The 26,072-nt window shown below is 42.8% G+C and overlaps 2 protein-coding genes across 1 annotated transcript; one reads left to right on the top strand and one right to left on the bottom strand.

Moving 5' to 3' along the window:
* The window catches only part of Erich1 (glutamate-rich 1), a gene marked incomplete at its 5' end in the record, with an annotated part of 52,793,804 nt that overhangs the window by 9,682,949 nt on the left and 43,084,783 nt on the right, over positions 1 to 26,072 (bottom strand).
* Thap1 (THAP domain containing 1) lies at positions 15,966 to 20,557 on the top strand. The gene is given in 3 exon segments (NM_001008340.1): positions 15,966 to 16,269; positions 18,482 to 18,677; positions 19,982 to 20,557. Coding segments are annotated over 3 exon segments (633 nt in total). The 5' UTR covers positions 15,966 to 16,198; the 3' UTR covers positions 20,348 to 20,557.

Here is a 26,072-nt window from a genome sequence, read left to right as displayed (position 1 = left end):
ACAGAATCTCTTTAGAACTGGCCTTGGCTGACCACTCATTCCCCAGGCTAACACACATCATGCATTCAAGTTTTGCTGACCCAATTCCTGTTTGTCTGTCTATTCAGAAATTCTTGCCCCAGCCCGCAGCAGCTCTCTGCTCCCAAACCCCGTGGGTCATGTGGGCACTCCTGAGGCTGTAGAGCGGAAGAGACCACCAACACTGCCCACCCCTGCCCACATCCCTGGCCCAAGAGGAAACTGTATAAGGCCTCTGGGTTCCCGTAGAGGAGGGCCCAAGAGCAGCAGGACCGCTGCGTCTGAGACACCGCCAGAACTTGAAGGGATCTACTGGATAAACAGTTCTCTGCACCCAAATCTCGTGGGAGGGAGAGCTAAACCTTCAGAGAGGCAGACACGCCTGGGAAACCAGAAGAGACTGCACTCTGCACACATCTCTGACGCCAGAGGAAAACACCAAATGCCATCTGGAACCCTGGTGCATGGAAGCTCCCGGAAAGGGCGGTACAGATCTTCCTGGTTGCTGCCGCCGAGAAGAGCTCATAAGCAACACCCCACGAGCAAACTTGAGCCTCGGGACCACAGGTAAGACCAACTTTTCTGCTACAAGTGACCTGCCTGGTGAACTCAAGACACAGGCCCACAGGAATAGCTGAAGACCTGTAGAGAGGAAAAACTACACGCCCGAAAGCAGAACACTCTGTCCCCATAACTGACTGAAAGAAAACAGGAAAACAGGTCTATAGCACTCCTGACACACAGGCTTATAGGACAGCCTAGCCACTGTCAGAAATAGCAGAACAAAGTAACACTAGAGATAATCTGATGGCGAGAGGCAAGCACAGGAACCCAAGCAACAGAAACCAAGACTACATGGCATCATCGGAGCCCAATTCTCCCAACAAAACAAACACAGAATATCCAAACACACCAGAAAAGCAAGATCTAGTTTCAAAATCATATTTGATCATGATGCTGGAGGACTTCAAGAAAGACGTTAAGAACTCCCTTAGAGAAACACAGGAAAACATTAATAAACAAGTAGAAGCCTACAGAGAGGAATCGCAAAAATCCAAAAAAGAATTCCAGGAAAGCACAATCAAACAGTTGAAGGAATTAAAAATGGAAATAGAAGCAATCAAGAAAGAACACAGGGAAACAACCCTGGATATAGAAAACCAAAGGAAGAGACAAGAAGCTGTAGATACAAGCTTCACCAACAGAATACAAGAGATGGAAGAGAGAATCTCAGGAGCAGAAGATTCCATAGAAATCATTGACTCGGGGGCTGGAGAGATGGCTCAGTGGTTAAGAGCACCGACTGCTCTTCCAGAGGTCATGAGTTCAATTCCCAGCAACCACATGGTGGCTCACAACCATCTGTAATGAGATCTGATGCCCTCTTCAGGTGTGTCTGAAGACAGCTACAGTGTACTTATATATAATAAATGAATAAATCTTTAAAAAAAAAAGAAATCATTGACTCAACTATCAAAGATAATGTAAAGCGGAAAAAGCTACTGGTCCAAAACATACAGGAAATCCAGGACTCAATGAGAGGATCAAACCTAAGGATAATAGGTATAGAACAGAGTGAAGACTCCCAGCTCAAAGGACCAGTAAATATCTTCAACAAAATCATAGAAGAAAACTTCCCTAACCTAAAAAAAGAGATACCCATAGGCATACAAGAAGCCTACAGAACTCCAAATAGATTGGACCAGAAAAGAAACACCTCCCGTCACATAATAGTCAAAACACCAAACGCACAAAATAAAGAAAGAATATTAAAAGCAGTAAGGGAAAAAGGTCAAGTAACATATAAAGGCAGACCTATCAGAATCACACCAGACTTTTCGCCAGAAACTATGAAGGCCAGAAGATCCTGGACTGATGTCATACAGACCCTAAGAGAACACAAATGCCAGCCCAGGTTACTGTATCCTGCAAAACTCTCAATTAACATATATGGAGAAACCAAGATATTCCATGACAAAACCAAATTTACACAATATCTTTCTACAAATCCAGCACTACAAAGGATAATAAATGGTAAAGCCCAACATAAGGAGGCAAGCTATGCCCTAGAAGAAGCAAGAAACTAATCGTCTTGGCAACAAAACAAAGAGAAGAAAAGCACACAAACATAACCTCATATCCAAATATGAATATAACAGGAAGCAATAATCACTATTCCTTAATATCTCTCAACATCAATGGCCTCAACTCCCCAATAAAAAGACATAGATTAACAAACTGAATACGCAACGAGGACCCTGCATTCTGCTGCCTACAGGAAACACACCTCAGAGACAAAGACAGACACTACCTCAGAGTGAAAGGCTGGAAATCAACTTTCCAAGCAAATGGTCGGAAGAAGCAGGCTGGAGTACCCATTCTAATATCAAATAAAATCAATTTTCAACTAAAAGTCATCAAAAAAGATAAGGAAGGACACTTCATATTCATCAAAGGAAAAATCCACCAAGATGAACTCTCAATCCTAAATATCTATGCCCCAAATACAAGGGCACCTACATAGGTAAAAGAAACCTTACTAAAGCTCAAAACACACATTGCACCTCACACAATAATAGTAGGAGATTTCAACACCCCACTCTCATCAATGGACAGATCATGGAAACAGAAATTAAACAGAGACATAGACAGACTAAGAGAAGTCATGAGCCAAATGGACTTAACAGATATTTATAGAACATTCTATCCTAAAGCAAAAGGATATACCTTCTTCTCAGCTCCTCATGGTACTTTCTCCAAAACTGACCATATAATTGGTCAAAAAACAGGCCTCAACAGGTACAGAAAGATAGAAATAATCCCATGCGTGCTATCAGACTACCACGGCCTAAAACTGGTCTTCAATAACAATAAGGGAAGAATGCCCACATATACGTGGAAATTGAACAATACTCAATGATAACCTGGTCAAGGAAGAAATAAAGAAAGAAATTAAAGACTTTTTAGAATTTAATGAAAATGAAGGTACAACATACCCAAACTTATGGGACACAATGAAAGCTGTGCTAAGAGGAAAACTCATAGTGCTGAGTGCCTGCAGAAAGAGACAGGAAAGAGCATATGTCAGCAGCTTGACAGCACACCTAAAAGCTCTAGAACAAAAAGAAGCAAATTCACCCAGGAGAAGTAGAAGGCAGGAAATAATCAAACTCAGAGCTGAAATCAACCAAGTAGAAATAAAAAGGACCATAGAAAGAATCAACAGAACCAAAAGTTGGTTCTTTGAGAAAATCAACAAGATAGATAAACCCTTAGCCAGACTAACGAGAGGACACAGAGAGTGTGTCCAAATTAACAAAATCAGAAATGAAAAGGGAGACATAACTACAGATTCAGAGGAAATTCAAAAAATCATCAGATCTTACTATAAAAGCCTATATTCAACAAAACTTGAAAATCTGCAGGAAATGGACAATTTCCTAGACAGATACCAGGTACCGAAGTTAAATCAGGAACAGATAAACCAGTTAAACAATCCCATAACTCCTAAGGAAATAGAAGCAGTCATTAAAGGTCTCCCAACCAAAAAGAGCCCTTGTCCAGACGGGTTTAGTGCAGAATTCTATCAAACCTTCATAGAAGACCTCATACCAATATTATCCAAACTATTCCACAAAATTGAAACAGATGGAGCACTACCGAATTCCTTCTATGAAGCCACAATTACTCTTATACCTAAACCACACAAAGACCCAACAAAGAAAGAGAACTTCAGACCAATTTCCCTTATGAATATTGATGCAAAAATACTCAATAAAATTCTGGGAAACCGAATCCAAGAGCACATCAAAACAATCATCCACCATGATCAAGTAGGCTTCATCCCAGTCATGCAGGGATGGTTTAATATACGGAAAACCATCAACGTGATCCATTATATAAACAACGTGATCCATTATATAAACAAACTGAAAGAACAAAACCACATGATCATTTCATTAGATGCTGAGAAAGCATTTGACAAAATTCAACACCCCTTCATGATAAAAGTCCTGGAAAGAATAGGAATTGAAGGCCCATACCTAAACATAGTAAAAGCCATATACAGCAAACCAGTTGCTAACATTAAACTAAATGGAGAAAAACTTGAAGCAATCCCACTAAAATCAGGGACTAGACAAGGCTGCCCACTCTCTCCCTACTTATTCAATATAATTCATGAAGTTCTAGCCAGAGCAATCAGACAACAAAAGGAGGTCAAGGGGATAACAAAAGATCGGAAAAGAAGAAGTCAAAATATCACTATTTGCAGATGATATGATAGTATATTTAAATGACCCCAAAATTTCCACCAGAGAACTACTAAAGCTGATAAACAACTTCAGCAAAGTGGCTGGGTGTAAAATTAACTCAAATAAATCAGTAGCCTTCCTCTACACAAAAGAGAAACAAGCCGAGAAAGAAATTAGGGAAACAACACCCTTCATAATAGACCCAAGTAATATAAAGTACCTCAGTGTGACTTTAACCAAGCAAGTAAAAGATCTGTACAATAAGAACTTCAAGAGTCTGAAGAAAGAAATTGAAGAAGACCTCAGAAGATGGAAAGATCTCCCATGCTCATGGATTGGCAGGATTAATATAGTAAAAATGGCCATTTTTACCAAAAGCGATCTACAGATTCAATGCAATCCCCATCAAAATACCAATCCAATTCTTCAAAGAGTTAGACAGAACAATTTGCAAATTCATCTGGAATAACAAAAAACCCAGGATAGCTAAAACTATCCTCAACATCAAAAGGACTTCAGGGGGAATCACTATCCCTGAACTCAAGCAGTATTACAGAGCAATAGTGATAAAAACTGCATGGTATTGGTACAGAGACAGATAGATAGACCAATGGAACAGAATTGAAGACCCAGAAATGAACCCACACACCTATGGGCACTTGATTTTTGACAAAGGAGCCAAAACCATCAAATGGAAAAAAGATAGCATTTTCAGCAAATGGTGCTGGTTCAACTGGAGGTCAACATGTAGAAGAATGCAGATCGATCCATGCTTATCACCCTGTACAAAGCTTAAGTCCAAGTGGATCAAGGACCTCCACATCAAACCAGATACACTCAAACTAATAGAAGAAAAACTAGGGAAGCATCTGGAACACATGGGCACTGGAAAAAATTTCCTGAACAAAACACCAATGGCTTATGCTCTAAGATCAAGAATCGACAAATGGGATCTCATAAAACTGCAAAGCAAAGGACACTGTGCTTAGGACAAAATGGCAACCAACAGATTGGGAAAAGATCTTTACCAATCCTACAACAGATAGAGGCCTTATATCCAAAATATACAAATAACTCAAGAAGTTAGACTGCAGGGAGACAAATAACCCTATTAAAAAATGGGGTTCAGAGCTAAACAAAGAATTCACAGCTGAGGAATGCCAAATGGCTGAGAAACACCTAAAGAAATGTTGAACATCTTTAGTCATAAGGGAAATGCAAATCAAAACTACCCTGAGATTTCACCTCACACCAGTGAGAATGGCTAAGATCAAAAACTCAGGTGACAGCAGATGCTGGAGAGGATGTGGAGAAAGAGGAACACTCCTCCATTGTTGGTGGGGTTGCAGACTGGTACAACCATTCTGGAAATCAGTCTGGAGGTTCCTCAGAAAATTGAACATTGAACTGCCTGAGGATCCAGCTATACCTCTCTTGGGCATATACCCACAAGATGCCCCAACATATAAAAAAGACACGTGCTCCACTATGTTCATCGCAGCCTTATTTATAATAGCCAGAAGCTGGAAAGAACCCAGATGCCCTTCAACAGAGGAATGGATACAGAAAATGTGGTACATCTACACAATGGAATATTACACAGCTATCAAAAACAATGACTTTATGAAATTCGTAGGCAAATGGTTGGAACTGGAAAATATCATCCTGAGTGAGCTAACCCAATCACAGAAAAACACACATGGTATGCACTCATTGATAAGTGGCTATTAGCCCAAATGCTTGAATTACCCTAGATGCCTAGAACAAACGAAACTCAAGACGGATGATCAAAATGTGAATGCTTCACTCCTTCTTTAAAAGGGGAACAAGAATACCCTTGGCAGGGAATAGAGAGGCAAAGATTAAAACAGACACAGAAGGAACACCCATTCAGAGCCTGCCCCACATGTGGCCCATACATATACAGCCACCCAATTAGACAAGATGGATGAAGCAAAGAAGTGCAGACCGACAGGAGCCGGATGTAGATCGCTCCTGAGAGACACAGCCAGAATACAGCAAACACAGAGGCGAATGCCAGCAGCAAACCACTGAACTGAGAATAGGACCCCCATTGAAGGAATCAGAGAAAGAACTGGAAGAGCTTGAAGGGGCTCGAGACCCCATATGTACAACAATGCCAAGCAACCAGAGCTTCCAGGGACTAAGCCACTACCTAAAGACTATACATGGACTGACCCTGGACTCTGACCTCATAGGTAGCAATGAATATCCTAGTAAGAGCACCAGTGGAAGGGGAAGCCCTGGGTCCTGCTAAGACTGAACCCCCAGTGAACTAGACTGTTGGGGGGAGGGCGGCAATGGGGGGAGGATGGGGATGTTTGCCCGGAAACCAGGAAAGGGAATAACACTCGAAATGTATATAAGAAATACTCAAGTTAATAAAAAAAGAAAAAAGAAAAAGAAAAGAAATTCTTTCTCTCTTCTGGCTAACTCACCCTTGAAAACAATTTAATCATCAAACTTAAGCCTTTTAAGACAATTGCTGATGTATATGGAACATCAGACATAATGCAGTTCTTGTGTAAAAGGTACCTAGTTTCATTCGGCAGTAATGTCTTAGAAAACTACAGTACAGTAATTGGTGTTATTAGCTAATATTTAATCAGAACCAAACTACTGGTTCATTTACAGTAAAGACTTCTATAGACAGAAAGAGTTTTAACACAAGGACTCTTCATGCTACCTGTTTGCACCCACAGTTCCTCCCTCCCCCATAAGCCTAACTGCAGAAAATCACTAATATGTTCTCCTTTCTATCAGTTTGCCATTTTCAAAAATGTTAATAGTCAGGCATGGTGGTGTACCCCTTCAGTTCCAGCACGCAGGACACAGAGGGAGGTAGATTTCTGAGTTCAAGGCCAGCTTGGTGTACACAGTGAGATCCTGTCTTGAAGGGTAGTGGAGGGACTGTCACCAAAAAATATATATACATATGGGAAACAAGGTAGAGTATTGATTTAAACAAGCCTTATTTTATTACTTGTTGCCTGGCTTTCTTTATGTATTTAAATTGTATCTTGGAAAACACATTTTTCTGATTATGCATCTCCATGTATGCAGTAGCATTCTTTGCCCTACCTCAGCCCCAAACACTGAATGTACTCTAGATCCTTCATTTTGTTAAAACATTAGGTTCATAAACCTGGGACTCATACTTAGACATTAAGGCTTAGGAAATCTCAGTCAGGTCAGTAAGTTTTAGGGCCTTCCAGCCGGGTGCGTACACCATTTCATGGCATTGATGTTGGCTTTAAGAATGCAGTCCTTGACTGTAAGCAAACATGGCTCATACCAGCCACTATCCTCCTTATTTGGGTCATGATATGTCCCATATCCCTAAATAAGAGTGTGCCATGAGAAAAACACGCCTTCTAGTTCAAGTACAAGGTTATAATCAGTCTGGAGGTGGAGGCTGGAGGATCGTTGCAAGTCCTTTCTGGCCTCAATGTCAGCAAGTAGATTAGGTGGCCCTGAATTGCTGATTGTCTTTTCTCCAGCTCCTGGGAGCTGGGATTACAGTACCACATTTGGCTTTCCCAGAGAAGTCTTTTAGAGAATATATGGCGTGTATAGGAGATTAAGGGATGTATGTAGGGAAAATATTGTGTTTGTGTTGTCATGTGCACGCCACTATGCACTTGTGGAGGTTAGAGGACAAACTACAGCAGTCATTTCTTTCTCTCCATGTGGGAGCTGGGAATTGAATTAAGGTCATTAAGGCTAGGTGGCAAGTGTCCTTTACTTGCCGAGCCATCGTTCCTGCTCCAACTGATGTTTTAAGATCACTGACATCTAATAATTTGGACTTTAATTAGCTTATTTATTATGCTTGGAATCAAACCTAGGGCCTTGCCTATACTAAGCAAGCACTAGACTACATCTCGAACCCAGTTATTTAAAAACACAATTTAAAGGGGAAGAACAGCTCATCAGAAAAATACTAACCTTTGGCAGCTGCATCTCTGAAAGAAGAGAGCGGATGCTAAGCTGTACAAACGTGACCCTTGGCAGAGAGAATCTACTTGGCCTTCTTGTAAACTGCTAACACCAAGTTAAGATAGAGTCTGGGTATCTATCAGCAGCCAGTATAAGATGTTAGACTGACTTTTTTTCTTTTCCTTATTTTTGGTGGTAGAGTCCTGGAGCCTCGGCTGTTCTAGAATTTATTTTCTAGACTAGACTGGCCTGGAATTGAGGGATTCATCTGCCTTTGCCTCCTGAGTGCAGGGATTAAAGGAGTAAACCACCACCACCTGGGTAGGAAGTTCATAATGTCAAGATGTTTTTGAGACAATGTTTCACTGTCTAGGCTGGCCTCAACCTTACTTTATAGAGATCCCCTTCCTTTATAGAGATGCCACACTACAGATTAAAACTCCTGCTTATCATGTAAGGAATTGGCTTTTCAAAACTCCTCCTTACATGGTGTTCTATCAGCAAGTGAAGGCGTTTTTGGCCTTTCAAGACATTACAGTCAGAATTAGTATTCTTTATTTATTTATTTATTCCCTTTAATAGCCAGAATATTACTGCCTGATTATTAAAACATCAAAGAGATCAAATGAATATATAAACATTTATTGTTCCTTTAAAAGTACAGTGTTGCACTCTTGTACAGCCCTTGTTAATAAGCATTTTTAGTTAGTGTAATAAACACCAAAAACCATATAAACTGGGTTATCGGTGGGATCTTGGTCTGGGCTTCTCTCAGCTCACTATCCCTTCATCTTTGCCACCCTCCCTCCCCTACCCCCACCTCCCAAAAAAGAATGAGATGAGGCACACAACAAGAGTAGGGTGGATTAGAAGAGAGGTGCTTTATTGCAGAGTAGAGCAGGTAAGAGTGGACATGGCCAAAGGGACCATTGTAGTGATCCATGTTTTAGGTAAGATTTATTCCATTTCTAAAACAAAACGGTTTCCTGAGGGTCTTTGTGCAGGTGGTTGACAAGCTTGTCTGGTTTGACTCTTGCATAAGAGCAATGGTGCATCTATATTCTTCACGAGAAAACCAACTACTATACATTCGTTTAACATGCAAGGTTCCTGGGGCCAGACTGACTTCATTATATATTAATAACTTATAGGCAGATCAGCAAGCATGTCACATCTCCCCCCAGGGCCAGAGCAGGACTCAGGTCCCATTCTCCTAGACAAGATTTGATCTTGGAGTTCCAGTCTTTGGTTTACAGCCTGTTTATTATTAATGAACAGTTCCAGTTTTATCAAGTGTGGTAATATCCAGCCATATAGCATCATCAATGAGTGATACACAGACTGGCCACCATCCCTCTTTTTTTTTTTTTTTAAGATTTTGTTTATTTTATGTATATGAATACACTGTAGCTGTCTTCAGACACACCAGAAGAGGGCATCGGATCCCTGTTACAGATGGTTGTGAGCCACCATGTGGTTGCTGGGATTTGAACTCAGGACCTCTGGAAGAGCAGTCAGTGCTCTTTTTTTTTTCTTTTTTTCTTTTTTTTTGGTTTTTTCGGAGCTGGGGACCGAACCCAGGGCCTTGCGCTTCCTAGGCAAGCGCTCTACCACTGAGCTAAATCCCCAACCCCGCAGTCAGTGTTCTTAACCGCTGAGCCATCTCTCCAGCCCACCACCACCCCTCTTAATGGCATCAAGTAACACTCCTGGAATGTAGCTTCATATTTTTTATGCATTTTTTTGTCTGACTTCTGGATCATTATGGATGCAGGAATCATCTACGGTAGGTTCTAGCATTTTTGAGGGTCTCATAATTCAGGCTGGTCTTATATTGATAATATAGACAAGGATGAGTGTGAACTTTTGATCCTCTTGTCCCCACTTCTTGAGTGCTAAGATTATGTGTGTCATCATGCCCAGTTTGCAGTGCATACAAGGGAAGCCTGGAAGGCTAGCCCACGGCTTCATTATTTTGATTGCTATTGATTGTGGACTATGCCACATGTATTGGTTCAAGTGTTAATGGATAATTGGTTTATTTTCACCAACCTTTCCCAATGTTGGGACCTGCATGTGCATGCTTTTAATTAAGAGGCAGAGGTGGGTCTCTCTTGAGTTTATGACTAGTTCCAGATCAGCCAGGGTTATAAAGTGAGTGTTCTAAAAAATAAAGATGGATTTTGTGGTCTGTGCAGCCACCAGGACCATGCTGTTGTGAGTGGCCTGCACTTGAGGCTATGGCAGGTCTGTGCTGCCATTGAGGGCCATGTCTGGGTCCATGGTCCTACTGTGGCTGGGGTCTACGTTTATGTCTGTAGTCAGTGCTGCCACCTCTAGCCAAGTTGACGTCTGTGGGCTGCACTGCTGCTAGGGCCATGGTGATATCTCTAGTGTGGGTGCCTGTGGGGGCCTTGTCTGTGTCTGTAGTCCTAGTGGATCAGCAGCCCACTGCAGCCTGCAGCCAGTAGCCCTGTCCATGGTCTGTCACCAGAAACCAAGTGGAGGCTCAGGATCCTTGCCCCTGCTGACTGTGAAGAACAAGGAGGCTACTTTTGCTGTGATGTTGATGACTGCAGACAAACAGTTGAGAGGGACATGGGAGGCTTCTGTGACCACCCCAAACCCTATTACAAGACAAAAACTAACAGTCTAGGCAGGAAGCCATCAGAGAGAACCCTTAAGAAAGAGTGCCGGGTACTAAAGTGTAGCTTTCTACAGGCTTCTGGACCATGTGCAGGGAGAGGTGGACTCAGTTCTATTTAAAAAGCAGGCCACTGGGAGTTTGACCATGCTCCAGTGAGTATGTAGATAACAGAAACTGGATTTTTAAATTAAACAAAAGTTATTTTTATTTTTACTTTTTCCGGGGTGGGGGTCACAAGGGTGGGAGGGAAGACATGGAAGGACTGAGAAGTGAATGTGACTAATAGGAATGATGTGAAAGGGGTTGGGGATTTAGCTCAGTGGTAGAGCACTAGGCCCTGGGTTCAGTCCCTGGCTCCGGAAAAAAAAAAGAAAGGAAAAAAAAAAAAAAAAGGAATGATGTGAATGCCCAGAGAAACCAGTAAAATATTTTAAAAAGGGTGAAAGTTACTTTTTTTTTTTTTTTTTTGGTTCTTTTCTTTGGAGCTGGGGACCGAACCCAGGGCCTTGCGCTTCCTAGGCAAGCGCTCTACCACTGAGCTAAATCCCCAACCCCGAAAGTTACTTTATTAAAGCTAATAAATTTGTAGATCACATAGTGAAAATTTAGGCTAGAAGATTATTTTATAAAAAAAAAAAACCACAATGTTTTTAGTTCAACAAATATTTTTAAAATTATATGCAATTTACCATATCTGTAAACTTACTGTTTTGAAATAGGGGCAATTAAGGACGATGCCCAGCAAAATAAAAGTATATATTTCACTTCCAACACTAAGACAGATAAGAGGATGAATACAAGAAAAATCCGGCCGTATAGCACACACCACAACCTGACGAGTCTTCTCTGAATCAGTGACCACCAAACAGGTATTCTAGAGTTATCCTTGTACACGTCCTTAGTGGTCTGTGATCTTACGCATGGATGGAGTCCCCTCTTGAAGTTCTTAGTCTTACTAGCAAAAGAATTCAATAATGTACTCAAATGAGGCTCTAGCACAATTTTATTAGAGGTTAAAAGAAAAAAAAATCCAGGGTAGGCAAGCTATAAAGCCCAGCAGCTGCCTCAAGAGTAGAGGATAATGATTAAAACACAAGAACAACCAAACAAACAAACCAACTAAACCAAGCGTACCATTTAAATTGGCATGATTAAGCTGGTATGGATGTCAAACACATTGTGGACAAGCAAGCCCCAAATGTTGGGGAAATCCGAAGTATTAAGGAAAGCATGCTTAGAAAAGAGAAAGAAGGGGTTGGGGATTTGGCTCAGTGGTAGAGCACTTGCCTAGCAAGCACAAGGCCCTGGGTTCAGTCCCCAGCTCCGGAAAAAAAAAAAAAAAAAAGAGAAAGAGTCAGCAGACATATGAAGTTGAATGGCTACGGCCAAGAATTCTACAGCACCAGGGGCAGGGATTCTGGAAAGATATACGTACCTTACTCCACCTGTACCTCTTTGTCATGTCTTAAGGTGAACCTGCCTTTCTAGGGGTGGGCCCTTGGCCAGGTGATTGACTGATCTGGTCCAACTGGATGGTTAGGGCTTCACCCAGGCCAGGGAGGATACTGTCTGGAGCACAAGTGTTTTCTTAATGGGCCTTTACTGCTTACTCTAACACCACTTTTAACTTTCTCTTCTGGCATCCCAGTCCTACAAACTGCCCCCAGCTTAACGGGCTTCCATGTTTCTATGTTGTTGAGCAGTTCTTTCACTTTTGCATTGCATTCATACATATAATGTTCAAGCCGGTTGCTCAATTTAGAACCATGCTAAACCCCAGCCAGTTCTCGCTCCCCTCTCACTGAGCTGTACTGCTTGCACTCCACACATCCTGAATCTTACCACTCCTGGCTTCTTATGCTGCCACCTTCACACAAGCTACCATCTCTTTGCTCACTAGCAACAGCCTCTTAACTGGTTTGTCTTTTGAGTTGTTGTCCTTCTGCAGTAGAATTACCTTTTTAAAATACTAGTGCCTAAAGTGGTTCAGTGGCCACTGAACTTCATCCATACTAGTACTTGACTCCTTCAGTCTTTACTTCCTGTCCTTTTCCTAACTGGGCTCCACTACCAGGGCCTGGACCTCTTCTACTGGCTGTCCTTTCAAGGTTGGTGCTTAAACATACATTCCCAGTGTCTGGAATGATCTTCCTCACTGTCATCCATTCCACCCTCTCATGAACAATGCAATTTCTTGCATGGGATACCTACTCTAATTAAAGCATGGAGGGAGTTTTCTCTCAATCATCCTTATTCGGGAACCTCAGTATAATTCACACTTTTATTCTACCTTCCCCTTTATAGAATGAGCTCCATGAAGATGGCCAACATGCCTCATACAGTTCTCTTCATACCATGCTAACTCCACACGGGTGCATAATATTAAAATTAACAAATGAAAGAGAGAAATCCTAAACTGCCTACTTCATATCTCACATCCCTACTCCCATCTCAACATAGCAGAATTTATTTTTTAGATAGGTTTTGACTTTGTATGCCTTGGTTGGCTAGAATTCTCTACGATCAGGCTGTCCTCAAACTCAGCAAATTCTTGCCTTTCCTTTGTGAAGCCTGAGATCACAAGAGTGTGCTACCAAGCCTGAGCCTGAAGAGTGTATTTAAAACTGTATCACCCTCTGCTTCAGAGCGGACTGTGGAGATAGGACGTTGCTCAGTACAATAATCTCAGCATAGTAAACCAGTAAAACTTATTCTCCATTTTAGAGTAAAATAGCTTACATCAGCCTACAGAACTCCTTAGGCTCTTAACTTCTGCTTTCCTCTGTAACCTCATCTCTTACTTGTCCCCCAAGCCACTGCACTCAGGAACTCTAACTCACTTCTGCTTTTCTTTGAGCAGACTGAAGGCACCAAGCCTTGGGAGGTGGGTTTCACCATTCCTCATGGCACCAGGCACAGAAGATGTCCTCACAGTAAAATCGCCCTTCGAAATCTTTCAGCAGTTACTTCCTCTAGCAGGCCAGTCCTAGCCTCATCTTTAAAATCTGCATCTTCCTCCAGCACTTTTAATATTTCTGTGACTCTCCTTCTTCTCACTATAAAACACTAGCTTGGTAAAGTGAGGTAGACCAGTATACCACCCATCTTCACTAATATATAGTTCCTTAGAAGTTTGTAACAGATTTTCAATAAATACTTATTAAGCCAGTTGATGTGTCTAGAGTTTAAGGTAACTAAGTAAATTATTTTTGGGATACCATCTGTTAACCCTATCTTGATTTCTTTTCTTTACAGTGGACTAGAGAACCTAGCATCAATACCTTTTAAAATGTTAACAAGCCACTGTTCTGGTGTTCCTGGTACACAGCTACTATCATGAAACTAATTTAGATAAGGTTTCTAGGTCCATTCAATTCAATGTTTCCTAAATAATTTGTGACAGTGCTGCTGAGGCAACTGGGTTCAGTAAGATGCTGCCAGCCTCCAGAGCACCCTAGTTCAGATTCGACACAGATATAATTACATAAGCACGTAACTGCAGAGAGAAGTCCAGAAAGGTAAAGCCTTACTTGGGGAAGGTAAGGGAAGCAGACATAACACATAAGATTCATCTTAAGGATACATGGGGAGGTCAGGGGATGGGCATCCCAGGCCAAGCAAAACTCTGTATTTGAGCAGTTAAAGGAGTTGAAGGACAAGCAGGGCAGGATGGTAAAAACACAGAGTACCTGCTGCCTATGCAGCCACCATAAGCAATTTGGATTTTACTCACTCCAGAGGTAGACTCTGAAGTCTAAGTTTTATAAGCAAGGAACTGGCAGTGTTTTTACGAGGGACAGAGAGAAGGCTGGAGACTAGGACTGACAAAAAGTTGAGTAGGAGACTGAGTACTTGAATTCAAGATTGCTGGTGAGAGAATAACCAAGAGGTACTAGTTTTACTCTATGAGATTAACCTAAGTCTTGAGGAAGGGGGAGAAATCCTAGGAGCAGCTGATAAAAACACTGGGAACCAAGACTAATGGGAGTTGGGTCCCTGGAAGCCCACAGGGTGGAAGGAAGAGAATCCACTCCCACAGGCCGTCCTCTGACCTACATGTGTGCTTGGTGCCCATTTGCCTAAAGTTATAGATGGTGTGAACTGCCTTGTGGGTGCTGGGAACCGAATCTGGGTCCTCTGCAAGAGCAACAAATGCTCTTTACCACTGAGTTAAGTCCTGGTTTTGTTTGTTTGATTGATCTCATTGATACCAGGGTTCCAGATTTAAGTAGCCGGCAAATGCATTAAACCACATACATGGTGACTCAGAAGGCAAGTCCATGTGTGCTGAAGTTAGAGGGGCTAGTAAAGGATGGTATGCGGGCTCAAGAGTCAAAGGTCTACAATGATGTCGGGCACACGCGCCCCAGACTCAAAACTACAGAAGGTCAAGCATGTAACACTTCTCTCTAGCATGAAAAATAGCTGCAACAGCTCGCAATTTCCAGCACAGACAGAACGCAAAGGTAACAACGTTCCAAGCTGGAGAAACGGCTCAGCGGTTAAGAGCACTGACTGCTCTTCCAGAGGTCCTGAGTTCAATTCCTAGCAACCGCATGTGGCTCACAGCCATCTGCAGTGGGATCCGCTGCCCTCTTCTGGTGAGTCGGAAGACAGCGACAGTGTACTCACAAATATAAAATAAATTTTAAAAAATAAGTGCTTTTGATTCTCAGCTTAGAAGAAATGAAATGCACGTCTGTACTCGCTCTTTAAGTAGACGGCCATCTGGATTCTGAACGTGGAACACAGATTTGTATAAATCACACCTCCGCAGCCGCCCTTTTTAAAAATTACATGTGACCAGGGACGAGCTTTCCCACCTTCCCTTTACGCTTCTGGGTCCAACAGGCGGTTTAAATTGAATTAAGTTTACCACACTCACCAATACAAGACCCTACAAGAGACTAAAGCAAGGCTCCCAAACAAACGCGCTTTCTTCCGGCCAAGGCGCAGAGGACCCACCCACTTCCGCACTGCTGACCACGCCCCCCAGGCACGCCTCGCCCTAACCAATGGTCAGCTTCCCTGGGAACGTTACCTTCGGCTAATCAGAGCCTGCGAGCGAACTCCTCGCGAGAGGTGAGGTTGAAGCTGCCTCCGCCATCTTGAAGATGGGAGACGAGCGACAGCTGTTGTCTTTCTGCTAAAGCAAACACCACAGCGGACCGGGTGGTCACCCCCCACGGTGAGGTAATCGTCCCCATAACTGCTAACCAAAGCCACCGAAAGCGGCGACCGTATCAAAGCCGAGCGCGGCGGCACCGACGGCCCCTTCACCTGCCTCCCGGGCAGAGGGGAAGTGTGGAGGGCCAGAAGGATGGTGCAGTCCTGTTCCGCCTACGGCTGCAAGAACCGGTACGATAAGGACAAGCCCGTCTCCTTCCACAAGTAGGTAACTGGCGTGCTCCGCGGCCGCGGCAGGGGCGCGCGGGCGGGTGGAGGCGGAGCCCGGCGCGTGGCCGCGCGAGACCTGGAGGAGGCGGGGCGGCCGGCGGGCTCGGGCGGCAGACGGGGCTGGCCGGCGGGGGCGGGGACCCATGGCTGCGCGTTCCCGGCGCGCGCCGCCTCCGTTGGCTGGGCTCTGCTGAGGCTGCGGCCGCGCCTTTGCGCTCGTGGAGGGTTTCTGGCGTGCAAGCGATGGACGCCTGGAAGCCTCTCGCTGCCCTCCGGATTTCGTCCCAAGCCAAGCCGTGGAAATGTCCCATAGGGATAAACTGGAACTAGAAAAGCATGGGAGGGAGACCTGGCTTCTGACCTCGCTGCTGCTGTTAGGAGGGAAGCAGGATAGCTGAGTGTTGACATCTGACCAGGACTTTTAGACCTGGTTTCAAAGAACCAAGCTTTAAGGATCTGTGGGTTTTAGAGGTGACTCTTGGTATTGCCAAGATGAGCCCCAGTCTTTCAACACACGGTAGTAATGAAACGATAGCATTCACTTTACTCAGATGCCCTGGGAAAGGTTGATGGAACTAATGTTAGCTTTCCCCCACAGCTGTCAGGCCTTGTTCTTGTGTGTGCAGCAAGCAAGAATCCAGGATGAAAAATACTCTCTTGAAAGAAGAAGGCAATAGAATTAACGTTACTGATGGTGATTATTAGCAATGCTAACGGTCCACAAAATGTGACATACTTTTAGGCAGCTAAATTCGTTATTACAAGTTTTATGTTAGGTTTTGGAAGAATTCCTGACTGTATGCAGAGAATAGCTAAGAAATCAGACCCACTGGAAAATTATCCAAACTATCTATAGGGAAAACAATTACAGAAACAAATTTCAAAATGTTCCCTCAGGGATTTGGGGAGCTAGTGTTTTTGTTTAAAAGTGTTTGTTAGAAAGTAAGAGTTGTATGCTGGTGTTTTCTCTGTGGGAAGAGGATAGAATATGTCCAATTACTACGACTTGATTGATTGAAATTTCATACGCCTTCAGAATGTCGGAACAGATCAGGAAATGGTGACAGGGATATGCATCCGACTTGCCACTTCCCTTTCCTATGCTTTATTAAGATGGCCCAGGAGTCTTCAAATATGCAGACTAGTTAAAAATGGCACACATCGGGGTTGGGGATTTAACTCAGTGGTAGAGCGCTTGCCTAGCAAGCGCAAGGCCCTGGGTTCGGTCCCCAGCTCTGAAAAAAAGAAAAAAGAAAAAAAAATGGCACACATCAAACTACTGTTTCAACTGCTGGATGTTGAAACATAAAAACAAGAATGAGTCTTATTCCTTATGTAAGAACAGTAAATGGCAAAGATCTTGACAGTTCAGAGTTTGTGCTCTATGCCAGGAGATGAGATACTAAGATTTATAAGAAGCTACCACAGTGGTTGTACTTCTTTTCAGGAATATCTTTTTTCCAGCCTGTGTGCAGTAGCAGTGGAGAAAGCTGGCTGTGTAAAGAATAAACACTAGCAAGAAGATTGGTTAGGTCTTCATGAAGAAAATGATGATCAGGGTCCCACATACCTTATGTAGTGGAATAGTAAAAATAAGTGGAAACATTCCTTTTCAGCCATTTCTGATTCCTCTAGCATCTCCCACCAAGTTTTTGTTATAGAAAAGCATAGTGGCAATAGATACAAGGATTCCCCATTCCATACACTGAATTAAGCCATAAAATAACGTCCTTACCATCTTTGTCACTTGCCCAATTCAGGATGTAGTCTCTTTGTTGGAGTGATTAAAAAGAGCTAGACGTCTATTTCAGGATGTAGACATATGTCCAAGTTTTGTTCTATAAGACACAAAATTTTTAGTAAAAATATGCGTAGAATTTGCACATATGATAATTTTTTTTCTTTTCTTTTCTTTTTTTTTTTTTTTTTTTTTTGGAGCTGGGGACCGAACCCAGGGCCTTGCGCTTGCTAGGCAAGTACTCTACCACTGAGCTAAATCCCCAACCCCACATACGATCTATTTTAACTGAACTGTTAAGTGTCTTCAGTATAAAAAGGTGAAGCTCACTGAGTGAGAATAGTAACCGGAACTGATCTCCAATCAGATTCTCCTTAGTATGTTAAGATTTTCCTTAGTATGAGAATGGGGGAAGGGTATTATTTATTTTTTAAAGTAAAGTCAGAGAACTGAATTGTATCTTCTTAGGTTTCCTCTTACTCGTCCCAGTCTTTGTAAACAGTGGGAGGCAGCTGTTAGAAGGAAAAACTTCAAGCCCACTAAGTACAGCAGTATCTGTTCGGAGCACTTTACTCCAGACTGCTTTAAGAGAGAGTGCAACAACAAGCTACTGAAGGAGAACGCTGTGCCCACTATTTTTCTCTATATAGAGCCACATGAGAAGGTAATTTGGGTTCTTAAATGCTGGATTTGTTTTTTTCCTTTCCCGGTCTTTTCTTTGTTTTCTTTCCTCCTCTGCATTCTCTTCCCCTCCCATTCCTTGTGTGAGACAAAGTCTTAAGTAGTCCAGGCTGGCTTTGAGCTTGCGTATAGCTAAGGCTGAATTGGAACTCCTGATCCTCCTGCCTCTACCTTCCAAATTCTATCATAAGCACTGGATTTGAGTGAATGCTGTTTTAATTTATGAAGCTAGTGTGTTCATGGGAAAATCAGGGAAGGGTTAAAACCAGTGTGTTTGAAACCCATCATTTGGCAGTAACTACTGTTGGGGCTCAGTGGTTAAGAGTATGTATTGCTCTTCCAGAGGACGTAGATTTGACCCCTAACACCCACTTGAAGCTGCTCACAATTTCTTAACTCTAGTTGCAGGGAATCTCAGGTCTCCTCATACCCTCCCAACCCTCCCACGGCAGACACTCACAGAGACACACATGTATGCCCATGATTAAAAAATAAATCTTTTTATAAAGAAAAAAATAACCATTATTAACAATAATACACTTTTTAAGAAACAGATTTCTATGTATCTCACACTAAATAACTCGGTCTAGTTTTGTTTAAGTTAAAGATAGTTCTGTTTTCATTTATGAGTTGATAAGTTTTATTTTCATTCCTACTGACTATTTTCAAATGATTTTTCTTCTGTTTTGGCTGTTTTGTAGTTTAGTGTTTACTTATTTCCAACTAAACCACTGTTTCACAAAGCCCACTCTAACCTCGAATAGAAAAGGTGAGTTAGGACTGAAAGTGCCCTGCATGGTGGCACAGACCTGCAGTCTGAGCGGGCAGAGAAGGAGCTCAGAGGACTGTCACAGTTCGAGGCAGGCCAACCTGGATTATACAGTAAGGACACCCCATCCCCTAAACACAAGAAAACCAACCCCAGACAAGCAAAAACCACCTCAAACTGACTCCAGGGACAGTTGTATTTTACTTGTAATTCTAATACTGGGAGGTCGAGGTTGGAGGAACTCAAATGTAGGCCCAGCCTAGGCTGCAAACCAAGACCCTGTTGTTTAAAATCTACAAGTAAGCCAAACCCGAATGCCGACATTTTTAGTCCTGGAAGATGTGGTTTTAGTCCTTGAGAGCTCTGCATTCCACGCCAGTACTGCAACCACCAAGATATTGTGTTTTCTCCTTTTGGAATTTTTGGGTACCATGGAGTGACAAAAAATGTCTAATGTTGAAACTACAGATATTTTTTTAGTTACTAAACTCACAACTGCCTGTACGTTGCTCTTTTAGAAGGAAGAACTGGAACCCCAAGAGCAGCTTCCCTCTCCTTCACCCCCCACTTCCCAGGTTGACGCCGCTGTTGGGTTGCTAATGCCTCCTCTCCAGACCCCTGATAACCTCTCAGTTTTCTGTGACCACAACTACACTGTGGAGGACACAATGCACCAGAGGAAGAGGATCCTTCACCTGGAGCAGCAGGTTGAAAAGCTCAGGAAGAAACTCAAGACCGCCCAGCAGCGGTGCCGTCGGCAGGAGAGACAGCTCGAGAAGCTCAAGGAAGTCGTACACTTTCAGAGAGAGAAAGACGACGCCTCGGAGAGGGGCTATGTGATTCTACCAAATGACTACTTCGAAATTGTTGAAGTGCCAGCATGAAAGGATGAGGTGTATTAGTGGACAAGACTGTATACCTTCTTTTAGCCTACATACAGGAGTTCATTTGAAAAAAATAACAATTACTTGTATTAAAAAACAATATTTTTTTAAAATAAATTAGATATATACTGTATAATTGTAATTTTTTGTTTGTAATTTCAGAGTTTCTACATTTTAACAAAATATTTAAGAAAATCCTTAAACCACCAACATAATGTTGTATATTGGTTTCAAGATGGTGGACTGTTTTTCATTTGAATATTTATAGAAATAATGTAAAAATAAAGAGTAGAGAGGGTAAGGGTGTGGTAAAAATGATTTAAGTTTCAAAATTAATGCCGTTTATTGAGATAACTTATGATTAAATCAGAAGTCTAAGTGAGAGCATAGGACATAGCCTTTCAGAATATAGAGATGTACACACACACATTCTGTATTTATAGCCAGAGCTTCATTTATTTTTCTCAATCACTTATCAAAAACGAACTGTCAAGCCAATATTTGAGGAAATTATTTTGCTGTCTTCAGAAAAACCATTCCATAGTTAATAATTTCATAAAGAGTAGAGTCTTAGGAGTAGGTCCTTTGTGTCCCTAGCTTTATGAATTGGAAGAGTGCCTTGGGGAATGGCAGGCCTCAAAGTGAGCTCTTGGCATCGGTGAGGTGAAAACTGGGGGCTGGCTGGAGAGATGTGTCAGTGGGCAAGGTGCACGCAAGCCTGCTCCCTGAGTTTAGCCCCTGGGACCCCATAAAGAAAGGAGAGAACCTCTCCACGGAGTTTCTGTCAGGCCTCCACGTGTGCTGTGACAACTTTCTAAAGAAATAAAATTGGGATCTGGCTCTTGATCAGCCCCAGGCTGAAGGCATCTAATTCCACAGCTGAAGTTCAATCTGCATTCAGACCTCTGACAAAGTATTTTAGTAGAGTTTGGTTTATATTATAATACGATACTTTGGCCCTTAAGTATTCGATAGATTTGCCCTTAACTGTTTGACTTTGGTCAAGACATTGCATAGAAAGTATTCTTTTCACTCAGAAGTTAGAAATGACATCCAATTTACTTCATGTGGCCTATGTTCAAAAGTAACGTGTTGTGTTTCTGTCACCATTGAGACGTAAATATTGCAGCTTCTGTTCACACTGTGGCTTGTGTTCTGACTGTGAGAAAGCTTACATATATTTGAAACGAAAATGTGTCCTGAGTAAACAAGTGCTAATAAAAAAAGAATTCTCTAGGCTTAGGAGAACTGTATTTTATACTTCAGAATACACTGTAGTCGAAGAGTAGCAGACCTTTCAAGACAGTATTAAAGCTATGTTATTCCAGTATCTGTGGATCTGCTTTTTTCTTTCTGAGTTACTACTATGCTGAGAACAGTTAGCACTTTTTTGTTGCTGGTTTGTTCTCTTCTGTGTAGCCTTGGCTGTCCTGCAATCTGCTCTGTAGATCAGAGTCAGAGAGGTCCGCTCGCCTCTGCCTCCTAAGTGCCGGGATTCAAGGTGCGCACCACCGCCACCTGGCAGAACTTTTAATCCATGGGAATTTGATTGTTTTATAAACACCTCTCATTTTGGTGCTGAGGATTGAACATGCCCATGAGCAGGCTACCCCCAAGCTAGACCCCCAAGCTTTTTTTTTTTTTTTTAAATTTGGCTTTTTGTTTTGTTCTTTGAGACAGAGTCTCACAGTGTGGCTCTGGCTACCCTGGAACATACTATGCAGACCATGCTGGCCTCAAACCCACAGAGGCTACAGCCTCTGCCTCTGCAGAGCTGGGATTTAAGGTGTACACCGCCTTAAATTATTATTTAATTATTAAAATATTTATTAATTAAAATATTTATTCTATGTGGCTGGAGAGATGGCTCAGTGGTTAAGAAACTTAAAATTCGGGGCTGGGGATTTAGCTCAGTGGTAGAGCGCTTACCTAGGAAGCGCAAGGCCCTGGGTTCGGTCCCCAGCTCTGAAAAAAAGAACCAAAAAAAAAAAGAAACTTAAAATTCCTTTTGAAGCCCTGAGTTTGGTTCCCAGTAACCACATGGCAGCTCAAAGCCTCCTACAACTCTGGTTTCTGGCCTCAGACCAGGTTGCTCTCAAACACAGAAGTTGTGTCCATCCGGTCCCCCGCCCCCATTCCTCCTAAATGCTGGGATTAGAGGCATTTGCATCTCCATGTCTAACCCAAGCCCCTTTGTTTTTCAGACACTATTTTGTATTCCTGGATGCCTCTGGATTATGTACCATGGCTGCCACTGAGCTCCTAGCAACCCTGTCTCAGCCTCCCAAATGCTGGGGTTACAAGTGTGTGTCACTGTGCTCCATATAGATCGGTATCTTAAAGATGCAAAATGATTGGATTACTCACAGTTGGTTAACTTGGTTTAGATCAACTAGGGAATGGGAGCATCTTCACTGGGCACTTGTGAAAACCAACTTTGTGCTCAACAAAAGAAACAGCCCTTACAACAAGGGAATAAAAGATGTATTTTGTGCCGAATTTAAACTTGGATGGCTGGCCCAGGAATGTAGAATTAGATCTCTCCAAATACTAGGAGGTAGAATTTTCCGAAGCTTTGTAGCAACAGAACGAAGAAAGCCATCAATCAAGATACTTTTTCTTTTTTAAAGGTACATGGTCCCATCAGGTAGGTGGGTTAGAACAAAAACTGACAACTTGGCCGTGGGCCTTAGGTGATGTCTGACAACACTTAAGACTTTTGATGGTGGAAAAGTAAGATTTTTGTGAGTATATTGCAAATGGATTTTTGTGTTAGGATATTACATTTGGCGTTTAGTCACAATTTTCTGTGCAGAGTGGGAGCAAGGAATGGCTAATAAGGTACAATAAGCCAAGATAAATTGTCACCAGGCTCTGGACATACAACCTCTCAACCTCTCTACATCACTGCACCAAGCAGCCTTGCAGACATAGCTGCTTTCTAGGAATTCTGGTTCACATGAAAAGATTCAAAGTTACCAACTCTGTTTTGACATCTTTTGAAACAGTCTTGCAAAGTATGTGGGCAAATGCATTGCAAAGTGTGCTTCCAACCTAATTTCTGCTTGTAAGTGTGGTCCGGATCCAAGAACCAAAGTTAGGTTATAAATGTGGTAACCATAACCACTTATTTGCTGTCAGCACATCATTGAGCTTGAAGTTACTTTCTGCGCATGCGCGAAGGAGTTCTCATTTGGAAAGAACTGAGCAAGCTGTTTGTATTTCTGTAATTTGTCATAGGATGAGGAATTCGAGACGTGGGTACTTGTTTCTGAATTTGAGCCGTGACATTTGCTGAATGTTTTAAAAGTCATTTTATCCACAATATTCCTTATTGCACGTGGGTGATAGGTTTGTGGTCCCAACAAGCCAGGCTCTGCCACTCATTGCCAATAAGCCAATTAAAGGAGCTAAATTAAGAGTGAAAACCAGAAAACAATTTATTCAATGTGACCACATTGAGAAGAGGGGAAAAGATCTATTCATTTCCCCACGTCTGTCCCTAGAGGCCTGATCCTGACTTGAGTGGGATTGAACCCGCAGAAGGTCATTACTCCAGTCTGATACTTTAACTACTGTGTAATATTTAAATAAAGCTTGAGGAAGAACAGAATACTTCCAAATAAGCCTTGATAGACATAGTTTTGTCAGCACTTGTAATTATTACGGAGATGAGCCGACCAATAACCATTGAGTTAAGCAAAGCTTTAACATCAATTAATTGAACTGTGACCTCCATGACTGTAACATATACATCATCTCTAAACCTCATTTTTTTCATTTCTTAAATTACTTATCCAGATCTTCATAACTTGAATAAGCTTTCTGTCCCGTGCTATCGTCCCGCCAGCAAGAATACGCGCGGACACCAGGATCCTTCTGCAGCAAAGCGTTTATTGCATCTTTAAGAGGAGAGACCTAGGGCCCAGAAAGGCGCTGCTTATATACACCCTAGCGCGGTGCGTCCACAGCTGACTGGTCGCTTACCCATGATCTCATTGGCACGCCCAGGGGTGGGCAAAGACTTGGCACGAACACACTCTTGCACATGCGCACACAGCTAGCTTCCTGAAAGGAAGTCGGGCTGGTGCAGCGGAAGCCAGCGCCATCTTGTAATGGCGAATGCTATCCCGGCTTTCCACGTGGGGCACAGCAGAAGCCAGTGCCATCTTCTGATGGCGAATGTTATTGCGGCTTTCCACATATCCCCCTTTTTGTTTTACTAGAATGAGGCTGGTCTAGGCCTCTGCAGTTACGTCCATCTGCTGTGGCTCCTGTCTTAGGTCGTTCCTCTAATGTCACGGCCTTATCCGTCGTAGAGTAACCCTATCGCCACCGGCCCCCGTGTCTTAGATTGGTCTGTGCATGAGGAAAGTTGCCCGTCTCTGGATACCGCAGTGCTGTGTGTCTCTGGATACCGCAGTGCTGTGTGACAGTAACTGCTAAACGACCTAGGGCAAACTCTACAAAAGAGGCCAGCCAGAAAATGAGTTAGTGGGGAAATCATGATCACCCTATTGTGTGCAATGAGGAAACCTCAGCGATGTAGAAGGGCTGATCAAAGAATCATTGAGTCTCTCTCATCCCAGTGCAATGGATCCACAAATCCATGGGGTGTAAGAGCAGAGAACTCAGATGCCGACTAATTCCTGAGCATAGATAACCAAATTCCAGGGGAGGCCCCTTGTTCAGTAGCCACAAGTGCTTGAGTGACAACGACCTTGTCACGTTTCTGTTAAGATCTGAGTTTGCAAACCAACCATAGCATGAACACTAATCCACAGCATAGGGCTGCACCAAACAGAGCCACTCCCGATAAGTAGCGGGCACCTCATCTGGTTCTCAGCTGCTACCACCAAGGGCCGTAGTCAAGCCGCTCCTATAATAAAATTTAGAATTCCCAATTGTTAGCAACTACTCCAGAAAGTTCACCTACTGTGCTTGCCTAACAATAGATTGGGGGAGGGTAGCTCTAGACACTGCAGACACAATGGCTGCAGCAATAATGGGTGCTACAATAGCAGCGAAAGTAACAAGGTCTTTCCCAGGACAGTTCAGGATCAGTCATTCTTCTCTGGAACAACCAGCAGGCAATGGAACCATGTCTGAGATCTGTACAACCAGGGCAGAGTTCCCCAGTCCACAGCAGCTTCATACAGATGGCATTCCTGTGAAGCTACAGACTGCAAAATGACAACACCAGTTAAGGCAGCAAGAGTCACCAGGGGAATAAGGGGGGGGCAAGGGTAATGGAGTCCAGTCTTCTCCAGCAAGCAGCAGTGCACAGAGGGTCTGAGTGTAGGCCACAGTGGGACAGGACACACACAGTGGTTGACAAAAGATGAGGGGGGATCTTCCATCTTCCTCTCAGGGCAGAGGAATGACTACAGGGACCCGAACCACGAGAGCTGAATCTTCATGTAACCAGGATCAGCAAGTCTCACCAGCCACTCAGGCAGCTGGCATACTCTTGTAGCATCCTGCAGAAAAAACACAAACATTCCCTCTTCCCCATATAAAATATCTGAACAGGATCATGCCAATACGTGAATCTTTCTATTTTACGTAGGCAGAAGTATGCCTAGTTGTAGGGTGCCATAAACACTCAAGGGTTCCTTGGCATCCAAATTTTAAAATTGAAATAAAAGGAGCATTATTTAGCATACAGGGATAACTCCCCCTTTTTGTTTATTAAGATATAAACTGTCTAGTATCATTGTCCTCC

This window comes from Rattus norvegicus, chromosome 16 (genome assembly GCF_021556685.1).
Source record: "Rattus norvegicus strain SHRSP/BbbUtx chromosome 16, alternate assembly SHRSP_T2T, whole genome shotgun sequence".
Taxonomy (NCBI): Eukaryota; Metazoa; Chordata; class Mammalia; order Rodentia; family Muridae; genus Rattus; species Rattus norvegicus.
The sequence above is the reverse complement of the archived record's forward strand: the minus strand, read 5'-3'. Positions and strand labels throughout refer to the sequence as shown.